This window comes from Bos taurus, chromosome 18, assembly GCF_002263795.3.
Source record: "Bos taurus isolate L1 Dominette 01449 registration number 42190680 breed Hereford chromosome 18, ARS-UCD2.0, whole genome shotgun sequence".
Taxonomy (NCBI): domain Eukaryota; kingdom Metazoa; phylum Chordata; class Mammalia; order Artiodactyla; family Bovidae; genus Bos; species Bos taurus.
Genome location: NC_037345.1, coordinates 34225595 through 34235811, shown reverse-complemented (window position 1 = coordinate 34235811; position 10217 = coordinate 34225595). Strand labels below are relative to the sequence as shown.

Below are 10217 nucleotides of genomic sequence, written 5' to 3'. Positions count from 1 at the left end.
TGGGGGACACTGATGGTGATACCTGAGCGTGAGTGTGGGTGGCCTTGGGGTGGGACCTCTGGGTGTGTGAGCTCTGAGTGTGAGGGGCACAGTGTGTGTGTGTGAGCTGTGTGTGCCGCAGGTAGTGTGAACTGAGTGATGCTGCACACAAGTGTGTGCCTGAGAGTCTCTAGGAAGTTGATATGAGAGACCCCTGTGTATGCATACATGGGTGGGCTTGGCTGGTGCAAGCTAGCGGGTGTCCCAAGGGGCCACTGTGGTCGACCGTGCTTGGTATCCGCCCTGTTCCTCCCTCTCTCAAGGGATTCCTGCTGCTCCCGTATGCCCATCTGGAGGACGTGGAGGGCACTGTGCCCATGCTTGATGGCCCGGTGGCAGCCCACGCAGACCAGGATGATGGCCCCAGCTGAAGGTCTCCAGTCTGAAGACCTGGGCCAGAGGAGCTGCTCAGCTGCGCAAGGTGGAGCAGCTTGGCTGAAGGGCAGCCTCAGACAATGATCCTTGAGAATCTGAGAGCCGTGTGTGATTAATCCACCTCCCTCCCCATTGGCTGACTAGCCCTGAGGCAAGCTCCATTCTGGCTCTTGGAGTTGCCAGGGGGACGGAGCGCAGTTGCCCACAGCGGAGACCAGCTCGACAACACCCTGCCTGCACTTTCCACCCTTCCCAGTTTCACTTTCCACTCCCTGGTGCTGTTCCTGGGGTCACCTTCCTCATCAACCTCTTGCACCCCCATCCTGTCCCAGGGCTGGTCCTGCCCCTCCTCCCGTCCCACCGTCCTGGGAATTTAGCTTCACTTCCCATCTTCTTGGGGCCTGGATGAGCCCCACTGCCCAGTGCTCATGTGGGCCCAACCCCTCAGGGCCCCCTGGCAGAGAGAGGCATCCAGTCTCCTAGGAGTGTGAGGAACTTGGATGTGGCGTCATAGGTGAACACGCCATAGTGTGTCAGAGTGGACACAAGGCATGTTGCGAATGGAGGAGGTGGAGAACACTGAGCTTGATAGCCCCTGGGGGGGCTGTGGGATCCTGAGTTTGTTTGCTTTTGGAACAGGGTATGGGTGTGGGGCGGAGAAGGCAATGGCACCCCACTCCAGTACTCTTGCCTGGAAAATCCCATGGACGGAGGAGCCTGGTAGGCTGCAGTCCATGGGGTCGCTAAGAGTCGGACACGACTGAGTGACTTCACTTTCACTTTTCACTTTCATGCATTGGAGAAGAAAATGGCAACCCACTCCAGTGTTTTTGCCTGGAGATTCCCAGAGATGGGGGAGCCTGGTGGGCTGCTGTCTATGGGGTCGCACAGAGTTGGACACGACTGAAGCGACTTAGCAGCAGCAGCAGCAGCAGCATGGGTGTGGGGTCGTTCCAGTTGGAATTGCCATGGGTACCAGGTGAGCTGGGCAGCACCACCATGAAGGCTGCCATATTCGTTCCCAGAAGGGGCCTCAGAGTACAGAGGTGGCACCTGAGCTGTGCACCGTGGTGTTTAGGACAGGGGAGTGGTTATTTTGTATACCATGAGAGGTGCTGAGCTATCTGGCTGTGCCTAGAGAGGTGCTGCGGGGTTGGGGTGGGGAGGGGGGCGGCAGGAATGATTCCTGTACATGGAATGCTTGAACGGTTTAAACCTCACGGAACATCCCGAGGGTGGAGGACAAGACCAGGACCAAAACAAGTTCCGTTACAACTATGAGTGTCTGCAGGCAGTGGGTTAGAAACTGGGAGAAGGGAATTTGCGTCTTTCAGGGGCTCACTGGCTTTGAACAGTGGTGGAAGGCAGCCAGCAGGTGGCAGTGTGGGCTTGCAGTGGGACCCAGGACAGGGCTGTACCGTCCTTCAGGATCACACCCCACTTTCAGGGCACTTAGGGGTTTAGGACTATGCTCATGGACTCTACCTGAATTCCAGTAGGAGGGAAGATTGACAGAGAAAGGGTACCTATCAGACAAGGGATCAACAACCAAAGCCAAAGTCTTATAGAAAGCAGAGACAAAAGAATTTCTGCAGAGGGGGAGAAAATGACTTACTTCAGTCATTTCAGCCTGATTTCCTCCCCCACACCTTCCCCACTGCTTCCTGATAGTCAAAGCTGTCCGAGTGTGGAGTGAAATGCCAGTCTTCTGGTGTTCCTGGAGTCAAGTCCTGCAAATTTATGGCTTGTCTTGGTGGCAGTTACACTGGCCAAGTCTTGGAGAATCGATGCCATGTTTTAGAGAGGTTTAAAAAAAAATTACGGCTTCCCAGGTGGCTAAAGAATCCACTAAGAATCTACTTGCTAAGCAGGAAATGTGGATTCAATCCTTGGTTCAGGGAAGATCCCCTGGAGGAGGACATGGCAACCCACTCCAGGATTCCTTTCTGGAAAATCCCATGGACAGAGGGGCTTGGCAGGCTGCTGGTCCTCCGGTGGCCAAGAGTCAGATACAACTTAACCAACTAAACAACAACAACAAAGTAACTGGTGTAAATCACGGACTACCCAAAATGTTCCTGTCCTAGAAGAATAACAAGGTTTCAGTGACTGCTGACTTTGAGAAAAGTAACATATTTTCAGTTTGCTGATTTAACCCTTTCCTTACAAGTGTCAGATGGTGCCAACCCCACCATGGGCTCCTTATTCAGGTTACTTCTTACAACATTTTTTATTGATATATTTATTTTGAACACAGAAAAGATACATTGTTGCTTATTTAGCGCTTAATCCAGGGACAAGAAAAGCTGCTTGGCTCCATCCCTTCAACACTGATGAGCATGTGGGGGTTTTTATCTCCCCCCCAACACCGGCACTCTCTAGGGTTGCAGAAGCAAGATGTGTTTCTTAAAAGAACCTCAGCCCTGGAGTGCATTTTAAAAGCTATACAGTACAACAGACAAGAGATTATTTTTTTGCCTAGAAAACAGTACACCACAAAGGTGGACAGAACTGCGTGTAAACAAGGTCCCTTCCCCGGGCAGAGTCAGGGGCGCCAGGATGCTACAGAACCTCTGGGTGGATTCCTTTCAGTTCTGCACCAGAAGAAATGCTATTTCTACAGAAAATAAGATTCACGATTGCCTTCCTCGCCACCTCTCTTCTTAAGAAAGGGATTACTAAATTGTCTTAGCCCTTTATTGGAGGAATGGAAATGTAGGGGAGAGGCTGGTTGGGGGTGCTGCAGTTTAAGGAGCGGGTGGGGAGGGAGGCGGGGTGGGTTGGAGGACTGCCGCTGGTGATGCTGGTGGGGATGCTCTTTATGGGCGCTGGGCTGCCACCCTCGTGCAGGCTGGGTCTGCAGGCATCAGCTCTGTTACCTGCGTGGTCTCGGATGGAAATTGCTGGGATTCAGGGGCCAAGGTCTAAGTCTGTTTACAACGAGGCCCATGTACTCCTTTCTGCGGTAGCCCCAGCAGCAAGGCTGAGATGCAACCACTGGTCCTCTCGCGGTGGCACAGTAGGGCCCACATCCCCTTGATTTCATTTGCGCCAGCACCATGGAGGGCAGACCAGAAGGTGCTGGCTCCCAACTCCCAACCCTGAGCCCCCACCTAGAGCGCCAGCACTGCTCCTGGGGTCCGTCTCCAGCCCACTCGAGCTTAGGCCATGAATGGCCGGCAGGGCATGCCCCTAGTGAGGGGCTGCTCCTCTGCCTCAGCGCCTGTCCCCAGCAAGGCCCCACCCCATCTTCTTTGAAGCCCCTCAGTCCCAGGCAGTGGTTGAATGGGCATGGGCACCGCCGTGACCCACTAACCACCACCCCACCACCACCACCGCACGCCCGCTGAGGGCCCTGTCCATCACTTGGGGCTTGGAGTGGGGGCTTTGGAGATAACTCCGCTACCACCACCAGACGGAGGGTGCTGGGCTAGGGATGGGGCAGGGTGTGGCAAGGGTTTCCAGGTTGTGCCTGGGCCCCCAGTCCCGTGTCCCTCACTCTATAAGTGGCAGGTGTTGTGGCTCTTCTGCCCTGGGGTGGGGACATAGAGACAGCGTGGAGCTGAGCCTCACTGAGGCCTGTCCCACCAACTGGGAGGACCAGCTGCCTCCTGGGGGTTGGGGGTGAGTTTGGGCAGGAAGCTGACCTGGGGTGGCTGAGCAGCTTCTGGGGGGCAGAGTCAGCGTTGGGGTCCAGGCTTTCCAGTGAGGGCAGGGCAGACAGCCTGGGGAGAGGGCAGAGTGAACCCCAGCCCCTTCTCTGCCTTCTTTCTCCTAGCACTGGCTCCAGGGGTATCACTGGCAGGCTGGGGAGGAGACTGGAGGTCAGGAGAGCTTCGTCTGCAATGAAACCTTCGCAGGTGGGATTGTGTATCTGGTGGGGGTGGGGGGAGGCCTGTGTGTGTGTGTGCACGCCTGTACACGTGAGGGACATGTCTGGATGTATGTGTGCACATGGGTGTGTCAGTGTGTGTCTGTCCAAGTTGTGTGTATATGTGTGCATGTGGGGGTGCCATGTGAGCATCCGTGTGTGTGTGTGTGTGTGTGTGTGTACACGCCTCTGTGTGCCTGAAGGATGTGATTCAGCCCTGAGGGGCCAGCAGGACCTGACCACCAGGTCGCTCACATGATCTGCTCTGGGCCCAAGGCCGGGGCCTGGGTTGGGGTGGGCGGGCCCTGGGAACTCTGCGGGCCTGGTTGCGGTCCAGGCAGTGGCAGCCGGCCTGATGGAGGGCTGGCCCCACACACAGCCTCATAAGGGGGCAGGGTGTCCATGGAGACAGTGCGGAGGCCACTCTGGCCCTGCGGCCTCTGCGCCTGCTGGTGTCGGCCAGGGCTGTGGCCATTGCCCACATCCAGCTCGGGGCAGGAGTCGGTCAGTGAGTAGGGGGGCGGGGCATCCGTAGGGATGTACAGCTGAGTGGCGCCCGGTCCCATACACTCCTCGTAACTGCAAGAGAAGAAGCTCCCTCAGGCCCTGTGTGAGCTGGCCTCAGTGGCAGGTAGCGGGCCGCCCCCCCTCCTCCCCCGCCCCACCTGCCCAGGGCTAGAGGCCTAGCCACAGTGACAGGCTGCCCTGGAGTGGAGCAGGCCAGGCCTTAGTCCCACTGACTCCAGTGAGACCCCTCCACTCCCTGGGGAGGGGCACCAAGCACACTGAGACCTGGATTCTGGCCCTGACTCAGCCTGGGTGTCCCTGTGAACACAAGTGACCAAGTCACCGAATGCTGGGTCCCAGATCTCTTAGAACAGCAGCCGCTACTGCCTTAGCATCTCCAGGTGGGGGTCCCAGTGTGGGGAGCACTGGTGGGGGCAGCCAGACACTCCTTGGTCTCAGGTCACCCCAAAGTGCTCCTTCAAGGGTTAGGGAGGACTTCCTGGGGGCCCCTCTGAACCTGAAGCTACAGGGCAGAAAATCACCCATCCTCCGGGAAAGTCCATCCCTCCCAGTGACCCTGGGGAGGGGGTGGTGGTAAAGAGTAAAAAGGTGATGGGGAGGATGGGGCTGTGTGCAGGGTGCAAGGGGGTCCCCTGGATGGGAAGTGCTGGTGTCCTGACTTCTCTTTCCAGGTCCTAAGTGGTGGGTAAGGTGCCTGAGAGTGGCTGCCAGGACAGGACCCAGAAGAGAATCCCCCCAAGACAGGGCCACCTGGTGGGCATGAGCGCAACTGGAGACAGTGACACCTGTCCCAGTGGGTGTGATCTGGACTTCAGGGGCTCATACTAAGGGTGACAGAGGATGAGATGGCTGGATGGATCACCAGTGCAGTGCACATGAATTTCAGCCAACTCTGGGAGATAGTGAAGGTCAGGGAAGCTCGGTGTGCTGCAGGGTGTGATGTAGTCCATGGGGTCGCAAAGAATCGGACAGGACTGGGCAGCTGAACAACAACCAAGGGGCTCGGGCCTGGACCCTCCACCTCGCTCCTCACCCATCCTGAAGCAACTGAACTTTTCTTCTTTTCACCTTTTGGAGTGTGTCTCGGTGACATCTGCTGAGTCACGCCCCACCTCACTTGGTCAGGAGGGTGAGGAGATGGCCGCGCCCACTGAGCAGATGTGTTCTGCCTTTGTACCATCTGGGGTGTTGCCAGTCCCTGTGGGGGCGGGGCTTCCTGTCTGGAGCCCCGCCCTCTCAGGCCCTCCTGCCGCCCCTGCGTGGCCTCCTTACCCGGGTGGAGAGTCTGGGTACAGCTCTTGGAGCACCGTGGCATCCACGTCCCCATCAGAGCTAAGGTCCAAGGGCGGAGGCCAGTCCTCGGCGGGGCTGCAGGCGTAGCGCATCCTGTGGCTCGGGCGGCCGTATATGTGCCCGTCGGACACTGCAGGGAATGGACGGACATTCGGCCTGGGTCTCAGGCTGGCGCCAGGGAGTCTGCCTGCGGCCACAGTCCTGTCACTATCCTGCCCCTCCCTCACCATGCACAGCTGCCTTCATCCCCTCAGTGAGCCCCAAAACATGAGTGCCAGTGCTCTGCTGAGTGTGTGTTGGGGGTGGTCACAGAGAGGAAGCAGAGCTGGCTCGGGCCTGGTGGGGCTCCCAGGGTGCTGAGCAGCCTGTCCTGGGAACAGCCAGGTCGTGAGCAAGCACATCATGAGCTTTGACAGGTGTCGTACTAGGGCTGTGGGAGCAGAGAAGGGCCTGACCCAGCCTGGAGGTGAGGGAGGGCTTCCTGGAGGAAAGGCTCTCAGAACTGAATCTTGTCTAGAAATCAGCCACGATAAGAGGGGCAAGCCTGGCAGAGGGAACAGAACAGCTCAGGTCAAGGGCGGTGGGGGTGCGGGGAGATGAGAAAGAAGACTGTAGTGTGAACAGGATGCTTTGAGCTGTGGAGAAGGGCTGGGGCATGACAAACGGGGAGGAAGTGTCGGGGAATGAGGACTGCAGAGGTCTCTGAGGTTAGGTCTCCCGCCCTTTAGGTTTCCCGGGGAGAAAACGGGGCTTCTATGATGAATCCTGGTGACTTGACAGACGACACTGTCTTCTGTTGTTGTTTTTATCGCACAAGTACATCAAAGACTCTTGAAATGTCCTGAAGCTGAGAAACATATTTAACTGTGCTTGTGCAGCATCTACCAACAGAATCTTATTTTCTTAGACCTAGTAACACTGCTTAGGGAATGCCGACGGAGTAGTCTTCTCATTCTACAGCTGGGATTCAGAGAGGATCAGTGACTTGACAGAGGCCACACAGCAAATTACTGGTAGGGCCACAGGGTGACTGGATGTCCTGGCTCCTAACCCTAGAAGCTCTCCACCTCCCAGTTTCCAACAGGTCTGGCAGAGGCTGGAGGACCGTGGGAGCTACAAAGATGGCTGAGACATGAGGTCTCCGGACTGCCCTGGCCTCCCAGGTGGCCCCTCCCCTCGGAGGGTGGGGCCTGAAGTGGGCGGGGCTTGTCTGCTTTGGGTGAGACTTGCGACCTTTCTTTGAGGTCAACACCACTGTTGGGTTGCCCTTCCCATTGTATAGCCAGGAGCTCAGGGTCCTGTAGCTGGTAGAGTGTGCAGCTGGAATTCACGCATAGTCTGTACAACCCCAAAGACTGCTCCTTGCATTCCCCAAACTCTCTTTCCCATTCTTGACACATTGGTGAGTGGAAAAATCTGGATACAAAACTCCATCTGTGGGTACAATCCCAGGATTATCTACAGACATCACGAAAGCTCTTAGAAGAAAATATTCCAAACAGTGGCTCTGTTTGGAGGACAGGAACAGAACCCTTAATTTTTTATGTTTTCTGTATTTTAAAGGTTTTCCACAGTGATCACACATTACGCTTCTCCTAGGAAAAAGGACTCCAATAACATGCTGAGAAGATGCTGAAATGAGATTTGTTTCCTTTTAGGTCACCAGCTGAAGAATGAGAATTTGGGGAAGAAGTTGGGGAAGAAGCTGAGGAGAGAGGAAAACATGAAATGACTGGGTGAGAACAGAAGAGCTGCAGTGGCTGGCCCTGGGCTCCGGTGCTGGGTCCCATTCCCACCAGTGTTGGCGGGCAGGGCCCCGTCCACTGTGTGCTGGGGTAGGGGGCAGCCAGGGCTGTCTGGACCTCGGGAAAACTGAGGCTCTTTCCTGGTGGGCAGGCCTGAGAGCTGACGCTGCTCTTCACCTCTGTCTCCCTGTGGTTACTTTCCTTGGGCCCCCCACAGGCTGAGCATCTTAGGGAAACTGAGGCCACCCTGAGGCATTCACCTAGCCCAGACCACAGTCCTGTGATGACTCAGGTCAGCCCCAGACATCCAGGTGGGCAGAGCTCTCAAGGAACAGCTGGAAAGAAACTCCACTCCCCCAGTCTGAACTTCCCAAATTCCTTTCTCCTCTACCCTCATCAGCATGCACTCAGATAGTCCAGGGAGACCCAAATCTCTCTCTTCCCTTATTTACCCAAGTTAAGGTATACCTCTTTCATTATTCAGCCCCAGTCCAAGGTTAGCAACCTTACACAGGCTCCAGAGAGTGGGGAGGAGGAACTTGCATCCATAAGTGTCACTGTGCAGTAGCCTCAGGATCTTATTCACCCTCACAGGGATTTAAGAGAGGGACACAGTGGGTGCCTTCTTCTCGCAGATGAAGAAACAGAGATGTCAAGTCACTTGCTCTAAACCTCCAGCAAGTGAGAGAGGGCCAGATCCATCTCCTAAAGCTCAAACTCAAGACCTTTCCATCTTATGGAAAGAGAACAAATTTCTTTCTCTTTCTCTTCTTCCTTCTTTCCTTCCTTCTTTCTTCCCTAGTCTCTCTGACTCATTCCTTCATTCACTCACTCCTTCACTCATTCTCAAACATTCACTGGCGCCTCTCTCTGCACCTGACCAGCCTGCAGAAGGGCCCTGAGGGCAGGCAGGGGAGGACTGACTTTGCTCCGAGGGCACCGGGGAGCCATTGCGTGGCACTGAGCAGAGGCTACAGTTCAATCGTGGTGCTTGTTCCATGGAGAAGGCCTTGGGGGCACCAGGCCAGCGGCTGGCAGCTGTAGGGGCTGCAGCATTAGTTATCTCAAGGGGGAGAGATAATGAAAATAGTTAACATGAACTGGGCACTTACTCATAAACCAGGCACTGTGCTATTTTAGACCTGACAATAACTTTGGGGCAGGTCCCCATGTACCCATTGTATAGATGACTCACAGAGCTGAGTGACTTTCCTGAGGCTGCTTGGTAAGAAGTGGAGATGAAGGCTGCTGTGGACCCTGGGTCCGAGGTGCCTCTGAGATGTAAGAGCCTTGGGGCATCGGGTGAGGAGGATGGGTGGGGCCCGGAGCTGGAGGGTGCCTGAGATTGAGCAGGGGTGGGTCCTCCTGAGAGGACCCAGGGCTCAGGGTGGGGCTCTGAGGAACCTTGAGATTCCTCTTCTCAGGAATCTACCGGCAAGTCTGAGAAGAAGCCACCAGAGTGATGGGAGAGAGCCTGGAGAGGCTGAGTCACCGGAGCCAGGGAGGGTGTCTGAAGGACAGAGGGTCCCCCATGGCCAGGAGGCTGCTGCTCGTCGGAGCGTGGTGGCTCTTGTGTCCCCTCTCCCCTGGCTTCTTTTCAAGCCTCCTGGCAGTCCCTGGTGTACCCCCTGAAGGCTGGGGGATGGCATGGGGGCATCAGCACCTCCAGGCCTCCTGCTGAGGCCCCAACGAGATGCCAAAGCCAGAGCTGAGAACAGAGGCGAGGGCAGGGAGGCGGGAGCCCCGCAGCAGGGTCTCCAAGGCGACGGGGCCACGGGGCTGCAGTGAGTCAGCATCAGGCAGCAAAGGCCTGAGCCCAGATGCAGCCTGGCGGTGGCCTGCACTCACCCCACCTGCTCCGAAGTCAGAGCTGGGGGCTTGCTCATGTGACACTGGCCCCATGGCCCCACCACGCACTCAGGGCAGACTAGCCTGCCCGAGGCCTCTCTCTTTCCTCAAGGCCAAGGTCGACCTCTCCACTCAATCTTGGAAATTCCCTTGGCCCTCTCTCCTGAGCTCTAAGTCCCAGGCTCAGGCTCGGGTACATTCAAGCCACTCAACAAGTCCCTCTAGCTCCTGGTCTTTAAAATGGGCTACCACAGCTCTCGCTGGGAAAATGGGATGGGGTAGTGACTTCCTCTGCTGTGGAGCAGGTCCCTCTGGGCTAGGCCCATGCTGGGCTGTGAGCTTAGTGCGAGGAGAGCTACAGCTGCCCAGCGTCAGGCACTGCTGGGGGTGGGTGCAGTGCTCAGGAAGTCCTGGAGTGGGGATCACCCCTGCCTGGGAGGAGGGCATGAGGAGGGGCAGAGAGGCTCTAAAAGGAGGAGGCATTGGTGCCAGGTCTGGAAGGACAAGCAGGCTTCTGT

At 56.5% G+C, this 10217-nt stretch overlaps 2 protein-coding genes across 4 annotated transcripts in view; one reads left to right on the top strand and one right to left on the bottom strand.

Moving 5' to 3' along the window:
• Positions 1–10217, top strand: part of TK2 (thymidine kinase 2) — a 75244-nt gene that overhangs the window by 37955 nt on the left and 27072 nt on the right. The window contains exon 8 of one of the 2 annotated variants that reach the window (XM_024978966.2): positions 7765–7842. In XM_024978966.2, the coding sequence (XP_024834734.1) occupies positions 7765–7838 (74 nt within the window). In that variant the 3' untranslated portion in view covers positions 7839–7842. Of the gene's footprint in view, positions 1–7764; positions 7850–10217 lie in introns of those variants that run through there. The other variant, XM_015475812.3, reaches the window with a different exon arrangement.
• BEAN1 (brain expressed associated with NEDD4 1) overlaps positions 2622–10217 on the bottom strand; it is a 29860-nt gene continuing 22264 nt past the window's right edge. For both annotated transcript variants that reach the window (XM_015475817.3, XM_024978972.2), the window contains exons 3-4: positions 6086–6236; positions 2622–4864 (exon numbers count right to left, since the gene is read on the bottom strand). In XM_015475817.3, the coding sequence (XP_015331303.1) occupies positions 4537–4864; positions 6086–6236 (479 nt within the window). In that variant the 3' untranslated portion in view covers positions 2622–4536. The remainder of the gene's footprint in view (positions 4865–6085; positions 6237–10217) is intronic.